Below are 27425 nucleotides of genomic sequence, written 5' to 3'. Positions count from 1 at the left end.
GCCAAAAAGAATAAAAAAGTCCTTTCTGATATAGTGTGCATGCTTCCATTTCAGTTTTAAAGCCTTTCTGCTGATTCCACCCTGGAAGACAGAGCTGAGATAACACCCAAACCAGTCATTAGATAAAAAAGTTATTTTGATTCCTTTTATGACTTCAAGGAAGAAACCACAGTGGACACTTGCCTTATTCACAATTAATTTTGTAAAAACTCTTGCCTCAATTCTTAGGATTTACAGAATTAGACCACATCAGTCACCCAGTATTTTTTAATAAAAGTAATGAAAGGCAACATAGAAGTTATATAAAAAATAATCAAGAAACCTTTGATTTTGTTTTAGATCAACTAGATAAATCATCAAGGTAGCACGACTATATCAAATTAAAAGAAAAAGAAATAAAAGCAAGCAGAACTGTTAGAGGGGATGCTCCACGGACTCTCAATGGCCTGTTAAAAGCTGTAATGTAAAGACAAACCATTTGTTTTAAAATCTGTATCGCTACTAAGATGTTTTGCTTATAGTTTGTAGAGCCATGTACAATTTAAAAAAACCCAGCCAAACAAACCCCCAAAATGCATACTAAGTCTAAATATGAATCCTATCCTTATTCAAGTTCTTGGAACTTCAGTCATAAATTGCAATTTAGAGTATGATTTCATCCACAGGAAACCACTATTTTCAAATCCACTTATTTTAAAGGGCAATTTTCACAATTAAATTCATATTAGTTAATTTGCATGCAATTTAAGAATATCTATCCAATTTGTCACAGAGATATCTAAATCGGTGCCTCCTGAGTGCTGGTCATATTAGGCCATCAGTGAAGTTATTGCATTTCAACAGGGATCTCTCTTTAAAGACTCATGATACAGTACACACATTTTCCCACATTTTGCATGCAATGTATTTGAAATGCATCGATTTCTATTATAAAGATTGCACGGCTAAAACCACTCAGAAAACCCCACGTCTGTAATTCATATCGCAACACTAAGGGCTATGTCTCTTCCCTCATTGAAAGGAAGTGTAACCTTTATCATGTTTTAGAATGTGCCAAAACTTACCCCAGAGGCAACACCTGAGCACTGCCTAGGTCAGCATTTTATCCTTTACAACTGTACAGATGATAGAACTTGAAGTCCTGAATGTCTACTACTAAATACTGTACTGGTTTCCCCGGCTCAAAAGGCCTTATTCCATAGATCAACTATTAAAGAGAATCAGTAATGCTTAGCAAAGGATTCATAACTGATTACTAGCCAAATATTTATTTTTATATTAGTCCTTATCCAAAAATACTAAATGGGTCAAAAGTTATTTGAGCTAGAAATGTAATTTTACTTGAAGTTATCATTGACTTAAACTGGAGTAGATTCAAGCCCTGAAGCACAACAGCACTTCTTTTTTTTCCAATCTCTGTTGTTCACACATCTTCTTGGAGAGAAATAACACCTAAACCAACAAAAAGTTATTTTCTGGGAAAAAAAAACAACAAAAAACTACCCAGATAATACATTTTACGAATACTAAACCTATAAATTGAGCAGAGAAGAAAACAGGAGGGAAAAGAAAAAAGTGACACAAAATATATTTACTTCTAAACGAGCACTAGATTTTTCTTCTTTATTTTAAGCTTGTAACAACTTTTTTTTTTTACACTAGGACTATTATTTGACACTATTTCCAATAATGTGATGGTATTTTCAGAAATTCTACTTAGTTAAAAAAGTGATTTTTTTTTTTCAATTTTAAACCAAAATGGACTTTGAAGCAAGGTTTCAAATTAATTATTACTTGTTTCATGGTCCACTGGGTCCTATTCCTTTCCCCTCCAAGAAAAAAAGGGTTTCCGCTCTATAAAAGATCAGCAAGTCAAATTTGACTAGATATAGTCAGGTTCTGTGAAAAAGGAGAAATCCTGTAAACAATAAAATACAAATAAAAAATACCCACTAGCCCCATGAAAAGTAATTTTCTTTTGTCCCAGAAACATAAAAAGCCAGATATACTGTAGAGAATCGCAAAGGTTGCATGCTACCATTTATTTTGCACTAAGATGTAAGAGTCAAAATTCAAGCAAAAAACCTCCCCTGTAAAACGAGCAACAAATGCCCCAGAACTGCAATACCTGCATAAGACAAATACTTCATGTCAAACTCACATTCCATTTCTAAAGAGAGGTTCTAATTTTTGCAAACTTAGATTCACCAATTGAGCAATTATGCAGTATGGGGGTGTACCTTGCAGTCGATTTCTTAACATCTGCATTCTGTGTTAAATTCTAACTGTACAAGATGTCTGATAATTTTTCTTTATCTTGAACCTTCAAAGTGGTAGGTTTACCAGAGGCAAAACCACACACCAGAGAATATGAGTCATATAATAAAGAAACAACTCTTTCCCCTCTTCCCCTTCCACCCTGAAGCTATAATAACCTAACGACACTCTATTGTAAATGGCTTCTTTGGTAATATTGATAGCATGAACAACTTGCAATCAGTTAGCCAATGAATGAAGATTTTTTTAGTCCTTGCTGGATCCATAACAAATTGCTCTCAGTATCATTTTCAGGCAAATTAAAAATTGTGATACTGCAAAAAAGAAATTCTTTACAATATTCAGAATGTCTATGCACTTGCTTTCATGTCATGAATAATACATACATATAAAACATTCTATGCATGTTCCTATAAATAATAACATAAAAAGGTAAAAATAATCAAACATATGATGCCTATGCAAGTTAATCTGAAAGGGATCTCTCATTCGCCTACGAAAGAGTAGCCTCTCTACAAAAACTCATTAATTTTCTCATGATTCCCCATCAAAAGATGGCAATATTTACATACAAGTACATCACTGCTCATGCCAGCTACAATAAATACACAAGGAAGCAAATCACCTTACTTGACCACCATTTCTGTGAGTTTCCACTCTGAAGTGCAGTAAGTATGGAAAACAACTCTGGGGCTACTCTGCCCTTCTACTTCCTTTTATACCATTTGCCATATGTAGACTGTAACTCCTCAGACTGATATCCTGCATCTAATTCCATGTAGAAAACCACCTTTCAACAAAGTCTTATTTGACATGTCAATATGCATAATTATATCAGAAAGGTTGAAGATAAGAACTGAACACAGAAGCAGCATTTACAAACAGCAGCAAATAAATCAGTAACAACAAAACCTTGCACCACTAAAACAGGCACAACCACCACAGTCTTGGAAGAAAGTGAACCCGGTGATAATACTGGCATAAGCTTTCCCCATTGCCATCTTCCAAAAGCAAAAGACAATGTTTCAGTAAATCAAAGTGAAGCAACATGTTCCCCCTCAAAGCAGAATAAATCCAGTGGTTTCTGTTCTTACCTTTGTATAGTCAAAGTCAGAAAGAGGAGCTATACTCTTGATGTAGTCCATTCGAAATTGGTTTTCTGGGTTGGCCAATGGAACTGGGGGTATTAAAGTGCTCATAGCTGAAACTATAGTCTGGAATTGGATAAAACAAAAACAAACACATTAATCTGGATAAATCTAGGATACAGGATCAATAGAAGATAATCCAATCTGATCAGCAAAATGGGATTTCTCTCAGCACAATCTTGGAGAGCACAATCCTTATCATTTCCAGTACAGCCAAGCATTTAGAACAGTATAAAGTGTGTTCTTACCACAATCGCATCTTTAACATTTTTCCGAATATCCAGTATTTTCTGTTTCTTTTCTCTGCATTAAAACAGAAATATTAACACTTTGGTTTTTTTTTTCCAAAGCAGTTCAGTCAGTTGCATTCAATTTCCTTTTTCACTGATCGCTTGTTTATCTGCTCTTCAATCATTACAACATATTAAATGAAAAGAACAGCAAGAAAAAGATATTTTTCCCCTTATCCCTTTTCTTGCATAGTACGAAGAGCAATGCACATTCATCCCTGCTATTTTTTTTTTCAATCAGACAATCATAGCCACATCTGCAAAGCCTCCCCTGATGGAACTGGAAGTCATTCTTTCATTTCTACAGCATGCTGTAAACATGCTCTAAAATAACAACATGTAGTTAAGGCCAACAGATATTTAAGATTAATGCTGTGGATTAATGGTAATTTCTGGCAAAGAGTTCTTCAGAGAGAAAATGATGTAGCCTCAGAAAACAGAATGATTTCTAGCAAATGTGCAAAATTAGTTTCAGTTTTATGCTAACCTCAGTACCGGAAAACAGCAGATACTGTTTTAGTCACCCTGAATGTGACTTGACATTTATTTTTGAATTACGGACAGATGCAATATTTGGTTATTTGCTTCTATGTAAAAAGTAGTCGCCATGTTGTTGCTACACAGGGGCCTGTCAAGTGCTGCAGTAGCAACAGTGTAAAATACAGTAAAGGGGCCAGAAGGAGAAAATGCAAATATACAATAGCAGCAATTTCCTCATCATCACCCCCTTCCTCACTCAGAACAGTGTCAAGCCACCAAAACACAGGGGATGAGGAGTAATTTCCTAGCCTACCGTGTGTTAACCTGTTTCCAATATTTAATGAAAAATAAGTCACAAAGCATCAATAATTCTTACTCTGAATTAAATCCATTGACATGTAGGATTCGCATTTGTTTCACAATAGTGCTTTTTCCTGACTCACCAGCCCCTAAAAGAGAAGGAAGGAGAGGGAGAACATTGTGATACACGGTTCAGGCTGGGGGCTCAGGGTGGGTTTTGGTTGTTTTTTGGACGCGACAGCATCTCCCACCTCCGGCAGCGTTTCTGTGTGCCTGCATCCATGTGGCTCAGGCGCTGAGCTTCAATCTGTGGACGTCTCGCATAGCGCTCGATACAACAGCCTACATTTTTCATACCTAAGGCGCGCACCACATCTCCCCTCTCCGCAGATACCCCTCTTCTCCTCTCCCCGTCCCCCACCTCAGCCCCCTTCATCCTTACCCAGCAGGAGCAAGCGGTGGGTCGCTTTATAAGCCAGCCTCTCTTTCTGCAACTGCTTCTCTATTTTTTTGTTGGCTTCTCGCTGCGCTTTCTCATCGATACGCTGATCCTCCGTTTTGCTGTTGCCCAAACACCCCATAGCCGCCTCTTAGGATGGATGTCAAATCCTTGCCTTCACAGATTTAGTATTTACAAGGGGGAGGAAAGGGGAAGGGGGAAGGGGGGGAGGCAGAAGACAAGTCTTTATATCCGTGTGTCCCTGCGACGGTTTCTCTTCTTCCCCCCCCGGGCTCGCTCACAGAAAATGGTCTCTAGCCGCTCTCCGAGCACCGCGGAGTTGGTTTGCTCGCTCCCCACAGGAGATGCGGAGGGCGGGCGGCCTCCACGGAGGTGACCGTGCCCCGGCAGGGAGGGGGTGGAGGGGGAGAAATCTGTGCAAAAATGCCTAACATGCAACGAGAGGGAGAAAAAGGGCTCCTCCTGGAAACCAGCCGGGTGCCGCTCTCCTCTCTCCCTCCCCACCGCGCACACAATCCCTATATTTCTCTGTAAAGGTCTATTTTTGTCTTCCTAACTCAGCACTGCCTCTTTCTGCGAGACCAGGAAACAGCTCAGATAGAAGCCCTACGCGCAGGGACGCCGAAGGAGAAAGGTAAAAGCCGGACCGATCTACCTGGATCCTGCGGGGCCGCGGACAGGCGGCGGGGCCCCGCCGTGCCCCCCCCTTCCTGCTCCCGGCACCCCCCCTCCTTCCCGGGCCGAGCACCCCCCCGCTGCCCCCCGGGCCGTCCCGCACCGCGCCCCAGCGCCGCCGCGCCCGCCAGCCTCGGCCCTTGCGCCCCGGCTGCGCTGCTGCCGCGAAAACCTGGATCTGGCATCGCCTCCGCGGGACCTGCGCGGCCTCCGGGCCCAACCGCACCCCCACCGACACCCCGGCCTGCGGCCTGGCGGCAGGGGAGAAGCAATGCGGGACGCGGCAGCCCAAGGCCGGGGGTCCCGATTTAACCCGCGTTCCTCGGCGGCACTGGAAGACCTGGCTGCGGGCACAGCAAGGCTGGGCACTCCCGAGTCTGAAATCCCAGGCTGCCACAGGTGGTGGCTGCCATATGGAGTGACCTCGGGGAGGGTGCCAGTGCCATCGGGGTGGGAAAGCACCGAGGGCCTGCCGGGAGGGCATGCTGCCCGCAGCCAGGGGAGCATACAATGTACGCCTATGTAGCCTATGTAAAATGCGTGCACAAGCGCAAACACCATGTGGAATTGCTAATAAACAGTGTCCCTTGCCACAAGTTGTCACAGCAGTACATAGGTGGGTTTTTCCTTTGACTAACCCAACCTATATCACCTGAATGAGAAAATGACGCTGTCTTGGTAACTCACAATTACATAGATGTTAATACCGCTACCACAACAAATCTCAACAACAAACCCTATGTTTGTTCCTTCATTTACCTCTGGTTTAGGTCCCAAAATGAAAGATCAACTAGACAACATTACAGGTATTCCTTCTTGCTTCCAATCTCTCACCTTGTGAACTGGCATCTCAGTGCAAAAGCAGCAGTACAGCATCTGGCTCTTCCTGAACTTCCACTGCATAGAAACCACCTGCGCTACTCAAACGTGATCCTGGATTTACTGAGGCACAAAAGTGATAGAAAAAAGGTGGACAGAACACCTCTGAAGTGCTACAATATTTTCAGCCTTTATCTCCAAGTATTACTATTACCCCACACTTTTAAAGATGGGTTACTGAAAAATTACTGTTTTGATAGCCATGTACGTGTGCAAAATCCTGGTCCTGACTAAAATCAAAGACAGTCTGCCATCAACTTAAATAAAACAACATATTTTTATCTAGAATGTCTTGATTTGCATGTGGCGAAAAGAAACTAATTTTTATAAGCAGAAGGATTTTGTTGGTTTTTTTTTTCAATTGCTCTCTCACTCAGATGGGAAAGTGCTGATTGGGGAAGAGGAACTAGTACTGTTAACTTTGAATACACACCATAGGATGGTGAAAAGAAACAGGTAGTATTCCACCTGTGGCTAGATACGTGGAGTTTTCAGGAGACTACAGATTTAATGTGTCAGATACATATTTTTTATGGTACTGTTGATACAGACTCTGTTTTAGCTTTATTCTTACATAGGTGATGGGAGGGAGGGCAGACCCACTAAGGACAAAATTTGACAGGATCACTCACAGAATCATAGAATGGTTTTAGTTGGAAGGAACCTTAAAGATCATCTAGTTCCAACCCCCTGCCATAGGTAGGGGACACTTCCACTAGACTACGTTGCTCAAAGCCCTGTCTGACCTTGCCTTGTCAGGCCAAAATTCACATTTTCAAGTGTCATCAAATTGCATTGTTCAGGACAGACATTCTCCTGTCAGGAGGGGCAAAACCTGCAACAGATACAGGTAAGTTTAGAAGCACAATCCAGGATGTTTTGGGAGGCTGTCAAACATAGGATACACAATGAATGTTTTTTGTGAAGAGCAGTCACGTCTGCTCTCTGCTGCAGCCCTATGAGGGCTCAAAACTCAACAGGCTTGGCTAGAAATCACTAACTGGCTCTGGCTTTTCACAGTTCTTCACTGTCAGAAGCTGTAACTTACGATGCACAAGATGTGCATAACCATATTTATTTCCTGTGTAAATACCTCGGTTTGGGACCTAGATCTCAAATCTGGCTAGTGTCATTTGGTCCAAGAAGCTGACTCTGCCTTGTTTCTTCCCCTCCTCTCCTCAGCAGTTTCTTCCTGCACGTACTAACATTGGGATTTTTGGTGCAGATTTGTTCCCAGCTCTGAAAAGGCTCAGTGCCAATAAATAGGATTTGACAGGATCCTGGTATATCCTGCTTTTACCTTTCTCCAAAAGAGGGAAAGTGTTTCTCATTTCCTCTCTCCCCCTTGAAAAACCCCATGACCCTTCTGGGTCTCTTCCTCCTGAGAAAAGATCACACAGTTCAAGAATGACATGAGCAAGCAACCTGTGCCCAGAAAGAACTTTTGGCTGTAATTGTACACAGCCCTCCCTTTGCTTTTCCCAAATACAGCACTTATCCTGACACATCTGAAACTGTGAAATCCTGGAAGCAATAAACAGAAGAAAAGCTTTCACCCCTTTGGACACAGCAATTGTTGTTTTGTTTTGCTTTTCCAGGGAGAAATCACAGCTATCACGTATGTCTCCTCTGCATGCAGATCAATGTAAACCGCAAGCACAATCCAAATATCTGCCTCTATAAAAGGTTTCAGCAATGCTGCTTTACCAAACCAACTTCTAGTACAAATCACAGATGTGAATAAAAACAAAACCCCAGGCAAGAGAAAGGAGAGTCTTCCTGCTCTTCCCCTTTCTTCCCAGACAACCAACATGGTATCCTCCTCAAGTTACTGGTCCTGAAAATGAGGTATTTCACATTGCTCCTGCCCCATCAGATTAGGCAACATATGTATACATACATATATTTACATATGCACATATATAAATAAATATATATAAATACACACTGTGTGCAAAAATAAGATTAATCTGCTTCATGCTCAAACTTGGTGTCCCACTGTGAAAGCAGGCAATAAACCATAAGCCCTCCTGGATGGAAACCAGAGACAGTTTTATTTCCTGCTTTCCTTTGTGAGTTTCCACCTCAGGTTGCATAGTTTATGAGCCTCAGGTTGAATGTTGAGGAAACCAAGATACTTCGATTAAGGCAGCATCTGTGTTTCTGAATGGAAGAGAACTGACCACCAGCTGAAGTGAAGTTCAAGGGAACAGCCATACTTGGGTCACTACCCCTGCCACGAAGTCACAGTCTTGTTTAGCATGCTCATTCTGTTTGGGCTAAAGAGGCACAAAATCCCAGCCAGCATTAATGAGGAGTTCTTACAGATACAGCTCAAGAGATCTGGTTGCTCCTTGTCCCCCTAATCCAAAAGAGGACTTATACAGAGCTTTTTCTTGCAAACATTAGGTAGAGGTGGAGAACATTTCTCTACGGAAACACTGCAGACCCTTTGCAGGCTATCTTCCCTTTACACAGCCTCCCTCTACTATGATTCTGGTTCTGCTTCTCAAAAAAAGAGCAAATGGAAAGACTTATGTAAACAAAAGCTTAGGGGGGAGCTAAGCAACTGGAAGAGATTCTTCCTGCTTCCCACTCTTCCTGCCTCAGCTTCCACTGAGGTCTCTGAACTGTTTGCTGTCACCATCCTCAAGTACAAGCCCTGCACTAGGTGTGTAACACTATGGCAACCTGACCTGCTTCTCCTCACTGATGCCTCTTTTTCATGTAGCCCACTGCTGCACATCAGGATATGCAACTCACTAGTAGTTCCTGTGTTTTTAACTCCACCGCATCTTCAAACCATGGTCTGAAAATAGAAGAATGAGTTGGTATTTGTATAAGTATTCAACAAAAAGAATTCTTTCTTTCTGGTAATATATTCTTAGTAAGATTCTTCTGCAGATGTCTTCTGCAGATGTCTGTTCTGACTTCTCTGCAGATGTCAAATATTGAACACAAAAGTATACACCCTTCCTGGAAGACCACATTTGGATTTTTATATGATACATGAACCAGGAACCAAAAAAAACCCTCAAACCAAAATCCCTCCGACTGTATTAAAAATGCTGACTCAGGGTCTAGAAAATACACAGCACATGCTTTGTAGAAAAGTATCATGCTAAGGAAAAATTTCACCTTTATCCTTTTTATTTAAACCCATGACCTCAAAAAAGTCATTAAAAGAATTTAAAGAGAAGCTCTTCTGTTTTAAGAAGCAGGATGGGAGAGATGCCAGAGAAGGTGAGGTATGCATTCCCACAGTGACTGCGGACCCGAGCATGAACTGACTTCACATTTGTGGATGAAGGACAAACTCACTGATGTAGGAGAGGGTCAGGCAGTGCTGAGGGGCATGGCAATGCTCTGAGTACTTCCCCAGCTCCCTGACCCAGTTTGCTGTCCCCATTCCCATGCCATACTCCTTTACTTGGCAGCTGCCACCATGTTAACTCACCTGACAAATCAACTTACCCTTTGCTCTCTGACAACCCACCCCATCTCTGTGAGGTACAGGCAAGCAGCAAAAGAAAGAGAGAAAGCAGATGAAGTGATGCGGTAAAAGACTATAGACTAAAAGTAATAGGGTCTAAAAAAAAAGTTTTCTAGACGAATGCTGAAAGCAGCAGTCCACAGAAATGACAACAACAGACTTTTGCCCTGAGAGAGCATTTGTGAAGGGAGGATTATCTCCAAGAAGCCAGATGCTCCTGGGAAGCCTATGTGGAAAAGCATCAGGTGAAAAGCAGATTTGCAGTATGATTGTGTTAAAGAAAGAGGACAATCCTCTCTGAGTCAAGCTAGTTATTCCTTATCCAAGCTAGTTACTCTTCACCCGTGCTCTACAAGAAAGCAGGGGGAAAGCGGAGTCTCTGCTCTCGCCAGCCTCATCATCTCAGGGTTTCCATTTAGTTCTTTATTGTAAGACAATTAATGTGTTTATTACTTGTTTTTTCTGACTAGAAATCCCTTTCTATGAAGGTAGACTCACATGGCAGCACCGCACACGTGTCCATCTGTAGGTACCAGGGGCAGAAGCTGATGATTGAAACTAACATAAATCCATCCAGGTTCTAATAATATTTGAAAAACTAAGTAACCTCCTGTCATGGGTTCAGCACAACACCTCCATCACTTTCAATACTGTTACACATTACAATCTTACAGATTACAATCTAACACTGTTAAACAAAGTGACATTGATGATTTCCCAATAAGCAAAAGGACAACTTCTTGTTTGATGAATTTGCAAAACTCTGTTCTGCAGTATGTTACATTGTTAGCAAAGCAGAAGGCACTTTTCTGATAGTATCCCAATTTGTCCCCGCAATCCAAGGACACCCTCCCCCCACCGCTCTCTTGAACTGAATAAACAAAGTAATACATTCACATTTTAATGCAATAGAAAAATAGTTCTATTCAGTTGCTCAGGACAGTCTTTGAGATACATTTAAATGAAATACATTTAAATAAAGCTAGGCAAAATATGCTGATATCAGCCTAATTTAGAAATGAATTCATCAATAAATAAGTAAGTCAGCTAGAATTATAGATGGAGTTACTGCTTTAAAAAATAGGGAGGAGGAATCTATATAGGAGACCTGTCCTGGATTCTCTGCAACATGCTGACTAAGATCTTCCACAGCTGTAACAGCAAAGCCAAATCGTTTATCTTCAGCTTATCAAGGGTTTTGTGTGTCATCTAGAATTTTGCATTTAATCGTAAATGCTCAGGTCAACTATCACAATCTCCCTATTTGGACAGGAATGAAAAACTGTGGAAAAAACAATTTGCGAGACACTGAACATATGTGAGATGTGCACAAACTAACTTCACCTTTAACTCCAAGGCACACGCCTCAGCAAAACACTCGCAGCCACAGCATGCCTGCCTCCACCCCTATTCACAACACATCTGATTTTGACTTGTGCTTGTATCACCCGTCTGTCTTGATATAAATGCAGAGATACTCTTCTAGTTTTATCACTGTTGATTAACTCCTCTGCTTGAGAAATTAAATCTGCTATCCCAGCAAATGGCTGATTGTTTTTAAAAAAGGAGGTCTCTACATAGTTAAGTTACTGCCATTCAGACTCAAATTGATGCTCTATTTTTTCTGAGTGCCTGCAGATAATGGTCAATGGTGTCTCTCAACTGAAAATTTTCACAAATAACCATAATCCTTGCATACAACTACCTTAACATGAATCAAGCAATTCTGTAACTGCAGTTGGTGAGTGCACATCAATTCAATTCAAATATCCAGAAGCACTGGTAAATTCATAGCAAGTAAGTCTGTTTCCTAATCCTGTTTAAAGACCCCAACATGTAAATACACATAAGAGTGATCAGTAAAAATTTGCTTCAGGAAATAATGTTGCTGAGACATGTGTAGCCTCACACACTCTCACACTCTGATTTGTATCAATAATATTAAATGCAGAAAACCAGCTTTTGCTTGACTGCAGATGTTTGAACTAGAAAACACAGATAAAACATGAAAACCTACACAATAACTAACCACGCAGTGGGTTTTTTTCTACTCATCCATCTATCTTAACTTATACACTGGCTTGCAACAAACACTTACTGAGTCACTTTCTGCTTGGCCGTTTGTGGTATAGATCTTGAAGTTTCCTATAGGTATCTTTATGATATATGTGTAAAAAGCAGATGACCTTTTGGATTAAATAGCTATCACATTTTTGCTCCTAAGTAAAGAGCCATGACTTGTTGACCCTAATGGTCCTTTCCAAAATCAGGTTTATGCTGCAAATAAACTTCTACACTTTCATAACATGAACTTATATATTTCTCTGGACATGCAAACCAGAAAAAAACTAAGCAGATAAATTACTCATATAGATGACTGTTTCATTTGCATACCCATAAGGGAGAGGAGAATAACAATTGTACAGACAGTGTGACCATTTCCTGGGAAGTAAGTCTACCTACCTACTGTATTTTTCTTTTAATTCTTTTATTCACTTTCTCTATTCCCATCTAGTCTCAAAATCATGATGCTAATCTGATTGAAGCTTTACAGCATGAGTTAATGAAATTCAAATCCATGTGATTTTACTGATTCTGTTTTCACTAAAAAGCAGTATTTTTTTCCAGCACCCACTGGCCTGTTTGTATAACATGAGTTAGATTCTTTGGAGCAAAAATTTAATTTATCCTAAGGATCAAGAGTATGGATGAAATCTCACAGGATCATTTCACTTGGGATGAAAGGTGATAAAAACATTAGTGTGTGCATGAAGGAGAAAAGGGAAAGATTAAAAAGTCCAGAGAACTTGCAGGCATTTTGGAAGAAGTTACTTAAAAATAAGGTACTGAGGAATCTGTATTTTATCACATACTTTAGTAAAGAAAAACTTTGGTTTTAAATAAAAATGCATGTGAGAAAGCTTCCTAAAAAGATTCAGCTAGATCAACAATGGTGTCACATTTCTATCCAATCTGCATAATTACAGGTACATTTGTTTTGGGTATGGTTTGGGTTTTTTTTTATGGAGAACCATTCTAGCTTAATGCTTTGTAACATCCTTGAGATTTTAAATCTTAGCTAATGTCCAACTGATGTAGTGCAATGCTAAGCAGAACTAACACCGCAGTGTTCGAGGTTAGCAACAGTACAAATACACAAGTGGTCTAATCCAGCAATCTCAGTTTACGCCAGCTGTTTGGACACTGCACTGTACATTTTAAAACAGTGAGAGGGTTTTAAAATCGCTTACAGCTGCTCAGAGTATTTAATAACTTACACCACCACTCACTTAGCCAACCAATTTGCCTAACAATCCTAAAACATCTAAAGGCCTTTAAACCTACCCATATGCAAGCTCTTCCTGCTCAGGATCAGCTATAACAATCTACCACCCACATCACTTAACACAATGACAAGATTGTGCTTCCATGTCTTTGCAGCCTATTCTTCATAATATGCAAATCTTTGGGAACTGCATTTCTGATCCCAATGCAGCAGCACAAAGGCTATTGTTGTAAGAAATGGCTTAATGTGTCAGCAACACTGTCACCACAATTACCACCACTAATAAAGATATGATCATAATCTGCCAGTAAAGGATCATTAGATAGATTATGGCCATTGTATCCTTTTACATAGCCCTTTTACATGGACACTAACTAGGAACACTTCATTTAGATAAAAATAACCACTATAAATTTTCATTGACAAATCTGTTCTTCACCTTTGGACAGTTTAGGATGCTGCCTGCTCATGTATGGAAAACCAGCTATTAATAGGTTAGCCCTCCAAAACACCAGAAATACAAACCAGCATAACACTGTATACAGAGAGCTTGGAAGAATACACACAAGGTTGTTGTCTGAACATGTAAATGGCTTAAATTAAGCTAGGTTAAAACTTCTCTGTGCCATTCAAATGCTTGTGGTCCATACAACAACTTATTTATATTGTGTTTATCTGTGTTTGGAAATGTACAGCTATGCATTCAGAAATATTCAAGAATTACATCCAAAAAAGGCACATAATACATGACAGAAGTTTATTCTATGCCACACATTTTTACAAAATTTTATTGAGATTGCAAAAGCAAATGATAAAAAAATAGCAAATGCCCAAATCTGAGTTGCTTGTGCATCTCAGATGCTCTGCATGCGCATCATAGAGTCCTCCACTTTGAAAGCTTAATTTCTGCATATATTTCACCTCAGAATGACCATGAGTTCTCAGAGTGACCACAAAAACAAAGCAAAATTAAAGGAAAAAAAACCCCAAACCAACCCAAACCTCCCAACAAATGGAGGCCCAGAACATATCAAATATGGTATTCTTCACATAGGGAAAAGTATTAACGTTATACTCATAGGAATTCACAGAAGACATAATCAACACTGCTCACCTCCATTCAAGAGAAATGATCACAAGCTGGCAGAGCTTCAGAGAAGAGGGATGAAGATGGCAAGAAAGGACAGTTGGTACCAAAGAAGGAGACTAGGAGTGGTGGGATTTATCAGACCAGGGATCCCTGTGATTGCCTGTAATGTCCAGGTGAAGCACATAGAATGCTGTGGCTTCCCTTGTCATCCTGGGCCACAAGGACTGCAGCTTTCTACCACAGTAAGCAGGGCTATTGGGGGCAATGTTTTATATAGAACCACGGGTCAGGACCACTAGTTTTGCCTGAAAGAAATCAAAGGCATTCCGTTGCTTTGCAGAGAAGTACAAGAGAGCTTTCCAGTGAGCTAAGTATTTAATACAATACAATCTGAACTGTTTTGCCTACTTTAATAGTTCTGTCTTAAGATGTAGTGAGCCACATGTAAATGAAACAGGAAAATCAGTTCTGAGCCACCAGAAGAGGCGGGCTCTGCAGGAGCCTGACTGCAGAACACAACAGCAATACCCAGACTGGCCCAGTGCAGAGAGCAAACAATCACTCCACGAGAAAGAGAGAACCTGAGCACGGAGAGGTCCTTTTCCCTGTGCTTCCACTTGATCATGGCAAGCTGCTGTTTCTGATGTGGAAGTCCTGTCCAGTGGCGGGAAAGGAGACAGAAGATGGCAGGCGTCCACACACCTTTTGGAGCCTGTTCCTTCTATTGTGTCAGCAAACAATAGCCTCCCCGCTAATCTGTGAATCTCCTCAGGCTCTCTTCATGCCTTTACCATACTGCTTCCCCAGCCCAAGTTACCTTCTCTGCTATTTACAGCTCTCTGAATGATCAGATCATTTCGCTGTATGCACCACAAGAAGGTAAGTAGAAAGGAGAAAAAGATGTCACTCTGTTAAGTGCCTAAATTTTCAAGTTTAACTTGGTTACTTTCCATATGTTGTCTCTAAAACTGTATGATTTATAGTATGAGCCAATGGCTGTCTTTTGTAAACCATACAGAGCACACAGCCAAGGAACACAAAAACCTGATGCTGTGGCAAAATGCTTCCAGTACTGCCAAATTCTGCATTTCCTTTCTTGTGGACTGTTAGCAATTTCAATTGTCTATGGAAATTCGAATGAGTATACAACTTACATTACATCATGTTGAAGTTTACATTTATAGCATACTGTTCCCATGAACTTCTTGAATGTCCGCAAATCCTTCCTTTCTGTGCCTTCTTGGAATGTGCTAAATGAATAGGCTCCACTTCAAAAATCCAAAATATTGACAGGCATAAAAATCCAGATGCCATATACCTATTATATAAGGGACATTTTCTGTTTGTTTTTAAATTTTACTACCAGATTTTAAGAACTAAATCTTAACGGATGACTATCCTAATAATTTATTATCGAAATCACAATGACAACTTAAAATATTATTCTTTCACAACCAATACTCCAGAAGTATTTGGATTACTTGTAAACTAAGCAAATCTATGCTATATTATCCATGTATAACACCAAAATAATGACTTTTTTATTTTTTTTTCAGCTTGCTCTATTCTAAATGTACATTATGGTGTATTTTAATTTTTTTTTTTTACTTGGCACATGAAAACCCTGATACCAGATTTAAATATTATTACAAATTCCAAGCTTATGCTTGGAATCTGCTCACTTGAACATTTTGGGGGTTAACACAATATGATATTATATTATAAGAGAAACCTCTGATGTGGGCCACATAGAAAATCTACTATAATCATGCATAGTAAACACATGATGTTATGTCCACTAAGAGTTAAAACTGTATGCATTATGCAAAACTGTATCATTAATAACAATTTTAACTGATTGCAGTGAGAAGGACTGAATCTTGTAATGCAATAAATTAAATATGGGGTGCAACGTATCTAATTTTAACACAGATATTTAAAATCACAGAATTACAAAATTACATTATTATCTAATCAATTCCTCCCCTGAAATGCCTATTTCTCTTTATAGACAATAAATGGATTCAAGGTGAGTTAAGCAGAGACCTAATAATCAGTGCTCAGAAATCTCTGTGAAATGGAAATAAAGGTTACTAGCAGGAAATACAGCTGAGCAACTGCACTGCATGGCAGCAAGCCAAAATTAGTGTATTCTCACTGATGTGTTAATAAATTGGAAACTAAAGGCACAGGAAAGTCAAACTTGCTGGTCACCACCAAGGGACAGACCTTGTGCATGTGGTTTAGCACCTCTATTCATGATCAGTCATTATTAGTGATATTAATGAACCCACTTCTTTCTTAAGAAAACAAGTTAATGTTAATAGTTTTTAATTATTTTCTTCACTTAAAAATGAATAGCTCTTTCAATATTCAACTTGGGCAATAAGCCACCCAATGACCTCAGGCAAGGAGAAATTCCATATGGACAAGCAACTCAGATGCTTAAATCTCATGAAGCAACCTCAGCTCTAGTGATACTAGAGGTACCGCAAAGGTATAGGGAGCCACTGGAAGACAAATGTTTCAACTGTAAACTACCCTATATCTATTCACAACAGAGATTGTGACATTATTTTTTTCAAAAGCCATCATCTTGACCTTTTAGAGTGTCATAATTCCCCCCCCTCCAGATTCAACCACAACTACAAGTTAGTACAATTTGAATAAAATGCCTTGTGTGCACTGATGCCAATACATATGAAAATTAGCATTTACCTATCAACACACTCCAGTAAGCCTGCATTTCCCTTAAAATAAAAATGAAAAGCAAGCAGCAGATAACAACTTCCTCCTTCTCCACATGCAAAGAAAAATCTAAGGTAATAGGTATGTTGTTGGTTTGTTACTGACAACATACATACACATAAGAATTTTCTGTCTTTTGGTATAAAATTACTTCTTACAGCTCTTTTCCCTATACTTACAGGATAATTCTTTCTTTCTGGCAACCCCTTCCTCTCTCTCCCAAAAGAAAACCCCACAATAATAAAAGTTTGCTCTGTCCATATGCCTGTCCCACATGTGAGTACATGTTTCTCCATCACATCAGTGGCATATATTGCATGTAAGTTCAGAAGTAATCATCTCGTGAGTTTTAAATTAAGAAATAAAAATATCAGATGAACACAGAGTCTGTAAAAGTTTTACTTAATTAGAAAACTAAACTAAGCACCATTCTTTGGAGTGAGCTGGAAGGGTAACTTGGAGATTGGCCCTGTTGTTACTGTCCTGGGCACTGGTGGCACAGGATGGCAACTCATTCAGTCCAAAGGTGCAGCACTGCTTTTCAGGAGGGCAACTCAGGACAGGGTGTAGATCAGAGAAGCTTTTTAACGATGGCAGCAGCCTGATAGTGGTTACTAGCTCTTCCTGGAGCCTCAGTTAGAGTGATAACCAGTCCATCAACTATATCACGGACTCACCACTACTCAATTGCTAACAGAGTATTTATCTTGACTGGCTGAGTTTTTGTGAAGTCTGATGAATATACCAGAAACTACCTTAGCATCCAAGGACTATAAAGTTTGCTAGTTCATAGTTACGACTTTTTTTCTCTAAATGAAAATGCAAAACAATACTCAAAATCTGTATGTATGTCTATAAAGTGAACAAGAAAATGCATATGCCCAAACTAAACTATTTTAGATAAACATTAGATTGAAACTTTAAAAATACGAGTATTGCAATCAAATTACAATAGACATTACCAAAGTACCTGAAAGGCACTGAGTATCTTGAAATGTTAGAAAACAAACAATTAATATACTTGTAAGTTATAATTTTATTTGCTCAGTGGCCCCTGGTCAGTATTTTCAGTCAGGATTCACCTCAAAATAAGGATGGCACCATTAAAAATAGTGTAAGTAGCTGCTCAGAACAAATCAGGAAGGAGTGGACATTCTTATGTCTGTGGGTACCTCATATCTATACGGGACATTTTCAGATAAAGCTTTTTGCAGTATTTTTTCTAAAAAGATATTCAGGAGTTTCACAGAACTTTAGAAGAACCAAAATCTAAATTCTAGTTGGTTTTGAGCAAGAATCCAGAAGTCATATGCTAGAATTGTTCAACAAAACATACCTGCAAACACCACAAGGCCTTCAGTTTTCACAGTGATCCAGTATCAGTGAAGCCAAATTTGTCACCTCTATGAGAATCCTGTGGAACCCCATAATCCTATTCAGAGACTACTGGCAGTATTTGTTGATTAATTCATAGTCCACGTTGTCTCTTGTGATCTTTGGCACCAACTCAAGCCAGAGACTTGTTCTACTTGTTTCAGTCTTACACTGCTTCCACATAAGTTCCCATTCATCTTGATAGAAACATTTTAATTCTCAATGAGTAATCCTTCTATACAGTACTTTCTTTTAGTTCTACATTTTCTTAACTCACTGTGCATGGCCCACTTTCCACTTTCAGTTTTGGGCATGTGTATCCTGCTTTTGCTATGACCAAACATTAATTTTCTTATGCCAAGAGCCAAGCTACTGTCCTGCAGCTCTACTGCAGTTTTGTTTTGCATTTTTGTTACTTTTATTTTCTCAGCTAGTTTTTGAGTAGCCGTCAATCCCAACTTCCTTAACCTGTATTAAAGAGTTGTCTGCCTACCAACCCACTTACAGAGCAGACCTGCAAGGAAGAAGATAGATAGACCTTTAAAGAGTACCACACCTATGATAATGTGAAAGGAACCACTTGCAAAATTATCAAGTTCACAGAAACTGTTAATATGCTTAAGCCATTGAAGTCCACCTGCAATTGCCGCAGGTTTTATCCTGCAGTTTCAGTGTGCAATATGGACCTTACCCATTGATATGCCCTTTTTAGGGGAAAGCAGGTGGCACAAGAAGAAGGATCTGTATTTTCTACATAAACACCAGAAAACCTAGGTTCAAATTACTCTACAAAAGTAGCAAGACTTGTTACGCTGTAAAATGACAACCTAGTGATTAGATGACCTGCAAAGAGAAGCTGTTCCCTCACTGGGCTGCTTGCTGGATCAGCACCTGCATGAAAGTTTTAGTCCTTAGCTTCTGACAAGCTGGACAGTCCAAATATTAATTATTGCAGCATGAGCACACGTTCTGAGAGGCTCAGCAGAAATTGGCACATAGAACAGTTCTGCTTTAGAGTTTGGAAGATCTGCAGACACCAGGGTTTAGTACTATAGCCCACAAAACCTGTAGAGACACAGACAGCTATTCATATAACTTCACACAGCAGCCCAGAGAAAGTGCTGATCACAACATGGCTTGTTTCATTTCAATCAACAGCTAGACAAGGTCAAGCAGACGGAGCAAACTGAATACATCCTGGTCTACAATTACTCCATAATGCCAGTGACATTTTTATCTAGATAGCTATCTTTAGTATAGGAAGTAAGCACATTAAGCAATACCACCTCCCTTTTCTTTCTGCACCCTGATCTCCTTTACTTGCTTTCCAAGTCTAATTGTCAGGACTAACCTATCATTTTCTGAAAGATGACATTTTCTAATTCTTACAGATGCCTTCTTTGATAAATTCCTCTCCTTTTTTTGTATTTTTTTTGAAAAATCCTCTGCTCTTCCTACTTTCTTACTTGGGGCCTCTTCAATACCTGTCATCCACTGCGACAATCAATGCCAGCAACATTAGTTTTGCAAGAAATCATATAGATGATTTTGCACAGTTGTATGAGAACTCATAACCATCATAAAAGAACAGTATAAACTTTATAAAACCCCCTCCCTCACCATTTTCATGCCTAGGAGATAAGAGCTGTCAGCAGCAGTCTAGTTTCCTTTTTGACATAGATGATACAGGTTTCAGAAGATTGCACTGAATGAGTAATTATCTGAAGATATGAACTAGCCCTTTGAAACTCCTTCCTGATTTATGGGGCATAAAAATCTCTCGGAGGCAAAAGAGGCAGTAAGACTCCTATTTCCTGAAGAAAATTATATTCATAGATCAGTATATAAAATCCTAAAGAGCAACTCTGTTTCTCAGTGCACCTTTTAGGAGGCAGAATACACTTTGAATGATCTCAAATGAAAGAAAACCAGACACACCCTACCCCCAAATGCATTTTCCAAGAAAAACTTGATTAAAGTTGCTATAGAAAGAACTTCGGAAATTCTGAACAGAAACAAAGGTATATCATTTAAGCCTGATGTTATCAGACAGAGCATGGTGTCAGATACCTGCTGTTATTGAATAATCAGATGTGAAAACATGAAAAGGAAAGCATGCTTTTTCCCCCACACAAACAGAAATAAGTATCCATTAAAAAACTTTCTCTACTGTTCAGTATCTTATCTGTATCCTAGAAGTAGATGTAATTTTCATAAGCAATGATAATCAGTGCAGTTCTCTTGGAGGACAGAACAAGTAACCTTCCATCTATGGCTGAAGGCCAGGTGACTAGCCTTAGAGATACATTTACATAGTTGCTTTTAAAATGACATGCATGTAATTAAAAACTTTTAGATTCCAAGTGTGTAACAGGGAAATAAATTAAACATAACAAACGTGACTTATGGAGATGACCTCAGAATTAGAGCATAGGAGGGACTTGGCTGCGGAACAAACAACTTCTGGAGATGTTCCAGGACAACAAACTCCCTTTTTTTCAATTAGATGATCTAACAGACCCCGTGATGATCCAGCACAACAAACAAATTGTCTGAGGACATGCCAAATAGTAAAGAATAAACAGTAAAACATGATTTCTGGCTCTCAGCACTAGGAACTTACTCTCATTAAAAGGGGGCTCTTGTGCAAATAACATGCAGTACAGTACTGTAATACACAGAACTAGATTCCACCCTTATGATTATAACAAGATCCTCCTGTCCTAAAAAAACTGAAAAGTTTGCTGTAGATTAAGAAGTTTAATATAGGGACATACAACATCAGCATAGTGAAATGGTTAGCACACTTCCAAGTCCGTCACATTTCAGTATTTATGAGGAAGACAGTCTGAAATCAAAATCAAAACCAAACCAAACCCTAACCAGGATCGTCTGGGGACTCATCACTGTGTAAAAAGTAGTTCATGTGTTTAATCTTCAGTCATGAAAATTCATTACACAAACCTGAAAAAAAGGTGTACACATATATATGCATGCACACAAGCACTTTTCAGGCACATAAACACACACACACACACACAAACTTCAAAACAAAAATATCCAGCTCAGATGTAAACAAAAAAGTGAATGGAAGCCACAGTATCTGTAACTCATGAAAGAAACAACAGCAGTTGGATAATGAGGAAGTGCTAGAGGGGACTTAGCTGGCTGCTTGTCTCCCAGTGTGCCCAGTGCGTGTTTGGAGTACATTTTCCCCCACTTGCTTTCTCAGCTGCAAAGCTAATGAAGTCTCAATAAACAGACTTAAGTTCAAACATCATTATTTCTGCTACTAAGGTATATCACTGAGAGGTTCTCCCACTTATATAGTTATCAAGTGCTTGGCAACAAGGACATTTATAATTCATTTCTCTAAAGAAGGAATGAAAGAACTGAATTTTATTGCAGCACACTAGCTGTGTAATTTTTTACAGTTTCAAGCCCCAGAACAGCAGAAAGAAGATTATTAAAAAAACCCAAATAAGTTAACAGTAAGCTGCTGCCAAAATGGCATCAAGTATGCTCCAGGTCTGTAAAACAGAATGTATCAATCTAGTCTTTCAAAGCTCTACATCTGATAAAAAATAACAGGGGCCTTCAGACTAGGGTAATATTGTGCACCTCTAAAGCTGTCTTAAAAAGAAAGTCTTCAGTGAAGCCACACTCATTAATACAAGCATGGTTGCTGAATCGTAAGCAAAGCACAGAAAAGGGGTGTCTCCTCTGAAAGCCAGCTTCAAGACATCAGAAGGCATAAGCCTAGAATCCCTCTCCTCTCTTCCCCTATGAGGGAGCAAAGAAAGGATCAGGGAGAACCTGTTCCAGTCACGCCCTCCACGCCGTCCTCTCCCTTCTTGCACAGTGATTCCACTGCCACATACATTATAAGTCCAAAAACATTCCCTTCCCATATGTTTGGCACATTTCAGTTACAGGACAGCTTAAATAAGTTTCCTTCACAGGACCAAAAGCATATCCAGTCTGAGATGCTGGAGTCTGCATTTTAGCCACAGAAGACACGTGCGTGGTTGTTTAATGGAGAGGGATTATAATACATGAGACTCTTCCACAGCACTTCAGGACATGTGGCCTGCTCCAGCTGGAAGATGAGCATCACCATTCACAACAGTATGGTTTCTGCACAACACATGAAAGGGGCTTCAAGCTGTAGATCATGTTAAAAAATTGTGATCTCAAGTTGCATGCAACATTTTTGTTTTCTTGTTTAATTTTCCCCTGTTTAAAAGCGACTTCTTCAGTTATAATAGTAAAGTTGAATACCATGCAAAAAACTGGAGAGCAGCAAATCACTGCTCTAAGGTGCCAATAAGCAATTAGTGCTGAAAAAAGACTGGTTTCCACAACAGTTGCTCCCTATGATCTCTGACCAAATGAAAGGGAAAAAATAATAATTGGTTAGTTTGGGGGATTTAGCTGCCATGTTTAGTGCAAGGTGGATGCCAAATGTGCTATAAGGTTGAAGACTGCAACACTGTACAGTGTGAAGATTGTAACTGATCATCTTGGAGCTATATTTACACATTCAGACTACTTGCAACCAAGAAGGTTTTTACAGTGCAGGTGAGAGATGACACTGTGAAGAAGAACTCAACAGTCTACTTCAGAAACTACAAGACTTTAGAGCACTTGATGCTGAACAGTCATCAAGTGTTCAGTTTAGTGCAAATAGTTTAGTTCTAGGTTATTATGGTCATGTAGATAAAATAGTGGTGGCAGCTGAAGTTGTCCTGTGAATAAACTGAGGTAATTAACCTTCTGATAATGACTCCCATGAATACAGACCTCACCCACTAACTCCAAGTATGGCTGAACTTGTGGAAAACAGTAGTTCACTACTTGTCCATTCGTTATAGCATGACAGAACTGGTAAGTGTCCCCATTATCCTTCCTGTGTCACCATCACACATCTTAAGGAGCCACACACACGCAGCCACACACATAGAATCATGGCACTTCCTCCCTGCCCCCCACTGCTGTTTCTCCATTTCCAGTTTCTTGTGCTTTGCACAGAAGTCCTCTGACCCCAGCATCAATCCATCCAGCTCTCACAGATCCATATCCTGCCTAGTATAGCTATCACCAGAACATTCCTACCAACATAATGCACATCTTAGGGCTCATTCTTTGTCTCCAGTATTACCTCAGTTTCAGATGATGCCAATGATTCTGCAAATTGGAGGATGAGAGGTGAGTACAGACTTCTAAGAAGATACATGTTTCATTTACTTGTTTTGAATTTAGTCAGCTCCTCTCTTGTTCTGCAAAGTAGTTTTTCTGCGACTTAAAAAGCACAACCACTCCAAATGAAGCAGGGGAAAGAACTGAACAACCAGAGCTGACTTAAAGCGTCACTTGAAGAAGCTCATGCAGACCTGACGAATGCAAGTTAATACAAACACGGACTCATTAATACACAGATATGAAGTGCATCTCTCTTTTCTGTCTCTTTTTAACACATAACTAGACCACCTACAAATTTATTTTGAATTTGTATTTGCACACTTAGTAAATTAGACAATTCTCACCAAGTTCTGGATTGGAGAAGAGGAAAGGTAAAACAGGTCATAAGGAGACAACCATGACAATCAATCAAGGCTTCATAACTTTTTTTTTAAACCAATTTATCAGCACCCAGACTTTTTTTTAATCTCTGAAGAATACCCAACAACCACTAAGGTTGGAGGTGGCAGAATTTTTCCTAGATACCTCCTGATTTCATGAATATTTAATTTCAACAATCATTTGATCCCCTGCCTCAAAACAATCTCCACAAATACCTTCTCAGGAATGTCTACTACTGATATCAAGGAAGGCTCCAAGTTTTACCTCCAAGTCTATAGATGCATGCATACTGGATTTTAAACTACTGACATTTTAAGAGGCATCTCTGATCTATTTCCTGATTCTTTGCTTCAGCTCTAGCTCACATTAGCAAAGGTATGAAAGCGACTATTAATAAAACTATTTAAGTATTTAAAGCAAAAGCCTAATTCCAAAAAAGGTTTGGTAGATAAGAGAAGCAGATAGCAGGGATAACAGTGAGATGGAGGGAGGTTTAATGCAGCACAGCAAGAGGAACAGAGACTGAAAGAACACACACCTGGGCAGACCTCAGAATTGCATTAATCACGGAAGAAGTGCAGCAAGTGAATGCTGAACACGGACAAGCAGCAGTGTGAAGATTATTGTGAGATAATAGCTGAAATGCTGTTTGCCACACATATCAAAGTTAAAATTGTTCAAACGAAGATCAGCATAGGCAAACAGCTCTGAGATCTGTCCAAAGAAAACCTACAAACAGCTGTAAAAAAAGAATTGAGTCCTTGTGCAAAGAGCTTAAAATGTGATCAGAGATATTTGGACTGCTTTTAGACATGAAAAAAAAAGGTACTTTAAAAAAAAATAAAAAGCAAGTATACCACTGTATGTCTCAAGAGCAAATAAAGAAATTCCTATTTCCTGTAACTGTGCCAAAATTATAGGCTCTATGATGACATAAATGCAGAAATCTTCCAGCTCATTCCCTAGGTTGGTGCCTTTCCAAGTTCCTTGGTCTTTTCTTGATCTAAGTAGCCAAAATATCTGACAGATATATAAAGACATAAAACTTTCTCATAAATCGATTGTTAAGAAAGACAAAACATTAATACCATGAGAATGCTCTGCCATTCTCCCCGTGATTATTTCAGTTCTCTAGCTGACCCCCCACCAAAACTTGAAAAAGGCTTTTTAAAAAAGAAGAAATTGTCTGTGGATTGTCTTTGCTCCACTCCTCTCCAAACACATTCACATAATCCCAGAAGATGAGTGAGACACTATTTCCTTTGCAGAGACTGTGCTGCTGCTGAGTCCTTACCTCTTCCAGAGGAGCAGACTAGTTCCCCCAAGCCAGCAGTGTTCTGTGTTTATGACAGATCTTTATGAACTGTAAGTTTTATAGGTGAATTGCTTGACCAGAAAGAATAATCATTAACTCTAGAGAAACTCTGGAAATTATTCTTGGTTAGAACTAAAGATGCTCTTACACACTTAGAACATACCAACCCCCAAAGTGAAAAATTCCATCAGCATCCTCAGTATCTCCAGGAAGTTTAATATCTACTGTGATATGTAAACAGATAATGCCCTTCTATGTAAAAGGGTACATTTCCAACAAACTAGAAAAGAATAAAATATATGGGCTTTTTTGGATTACCCTGAAGTTTGGCACATTTCTGAGGGACTGGGGCAAAGTGAGAGAGAGAAAGCTGGTAATATCAATGTTCCTAACCTGAGAATTTGCAATTAAATGCATATGTAATTCTGAGGTGTGTCAATTTTTTTCTTTCCCCTCCCAAACTAACTCTTCCAAATACTGCTATTCTTTTCCTGCAACATGAAGGTGGCAGATCAAACCATGGCCCAGACTGTGAAAATGTTCTCTGTCTCAACACTTTCCCCCATATTTAGAGTATAGCACTCACTGTACAGTCAAAAAAGTGAAAAGAAAACAAGATTTAGAATGCAAATGTTAGCCCAGCAAACACTTCATACTCACAAGACAGTGCATCTGCAAAAACTATATATTCAGAATTTCTAACTTATGAGTTTTTGCTTAAGGAGAGCAGATGGAAGAGACAGGCTAAGCACTGAACTTGAACTGTGCCCCAGTTCAAATCAGTAATCAGCTTGTATAGCATGACCAGCAGAAATTTGAAAACCAATATGAAAAATGATATAATTGGAGACTTCGAAGACTTTTTATTTATTTTGAAAAACTGTTAGCAGAGTATAACAACATTCTGAAGAATCAAACTACTTTTGAAAAGAGAACAAACTGCATCCCTGAAATGCATCCTTGCAGGGCTGAGAAAAATTAAATATTGAAGCAAAGAAGTAATAAGAAAAAGGGAGAGAATAAGAAAAAGGGAATAAAAGGGTGATGTTTAGCAGCAGTAAAATTTAGCGCAGGTGGAGGGAAGAAAGGAGAAGGCAGAAGATCCTGATCCAGATGCAGAGAATCCAGATGACAGAGAAAATAATATAGGTATTTGACAGAAGAGGGAAATTAGTGGGAGGAATGCTTGTCAGCTCTACATTCCTTCCTTTGAATGCAGGATTCGAGTAACCCTTTCCTTTAAGCTTCCTTTTAAGTGTCTTTAAGATAATCTTCCTGCTCCCCAGATGCGAGTGTCATACTGTTCATTATTGGTAAAACCAGGAAAGGAAGCAGGACTGGGGGCTGTGGTGGGGAGAGGCAGTATAAGGCATTTAGCTATTCTTTAGAAAAGCCTTGACCCTTATGTAGTTTTAACCTCTTCCCTGATGAACGTGTGCTTCATGATTTAGGGCAAATCTAAACGAAGTCCTGGTGCTAGAGTCCTGGTCCTCTCAAATATGTACTGTGTTCTTCCATGTAGAATGAAATACCTCCCAAATTTCAGTTTCTTCACTCTTATAACACTAACAATACATTTTTCACCAACGTCTCATTAAACCTACAAACCACCATTACCTCCCCTTCACTGCTGACAAGAGATTTATGAAATCACATCTTTCTCATAACATATGCATGATCTTCTGCACTGCATTACAATTCCAGCTCTACCAACTTATTCCGGTTGTTCCCTGCACCATTCAGTAAAGATGGAGGGCAGCTGCAGTATTCCCACAAAGATGTCCAGACTGGTGCTAGCACTTATTGGTGACAGAGCAAAGGTGGCTTGTGTTTCTCACTTCATTTCATAAAACTCACCCCTCTGGAAGACCAAGAACTATCATCACAAATCCTCTAGATGTGCCACATCTGGACTGCGAATTCATGGCTACGCTTCTTAACGTGCAGCACATCCTCTCATTAGAGCTGCCAGATTTGAAAGAGGTGCCAAGTCTTGAAATTTGTCTACAATCATGTTAAAGGTATCT

At 39.5% G+C, this 27425-nt stretch overlaps 1 protein-coding gene across 2 annotated transcripts in view; it reads right to left on the bottom strand.

Moving 5' to 3' along the window:
- GNAL (G protein subunit alpha L) overlaps window positions 1-27425 on the bottom strand; it is a 194604-nt gene that overhangs the window by 118991 nt on the left and 48188 nt on the right. Inside the window, exons 1-4 of one of the 2 annotated variants that reach the window (XM_005153471.3) lie at window positions 4938-5561; window positions 4572-4644; window positions 3674-3728; window positions 3372-3491 (exon numbers count right to left, since the gene is read on the bottom strand). In XM_005153471.3, coding sequence (XP_005153528.1) covers window positions 3372-3491; window positions 3674-3728; window positions 4572-4644; window positions 4938-5076 — 387 coding nt within the window. In that variant the 5' untranslated portion in view covers window positions 5077-5561. Of the gene's footprint in view, window positions 1-3371; window positions 3492-3673; window positions 3729-4571; window positions 4645-4937; window positions 5562-27425 lie in introns of those variants that run through there. The other variant, XM_034063706.1, reaches the window with a different exon arrangement.

Source organism: Melopsittacus undulatus, chromosome 1 (genome assembly GCF_012275295.1).
Source record: "Melopsittacus undulatus isolate bMelUnd1 chromosome 1, bMelUnd1.mat.Z, whole genome shotgun sequence".
In the NCBI taxonomy this organism is placed as follows: Eukaryota; Metazoa; Chordata; class Aves; order Psittaciformes; family Psittaculidae; genus Melopsittacus; species Melopsittacus undulatus.
The sequence above is the reverse complement of the archived record's forward strand: the minus strand, read 5'-3'. Positions and strand labels throughout refer to the sequence as shown.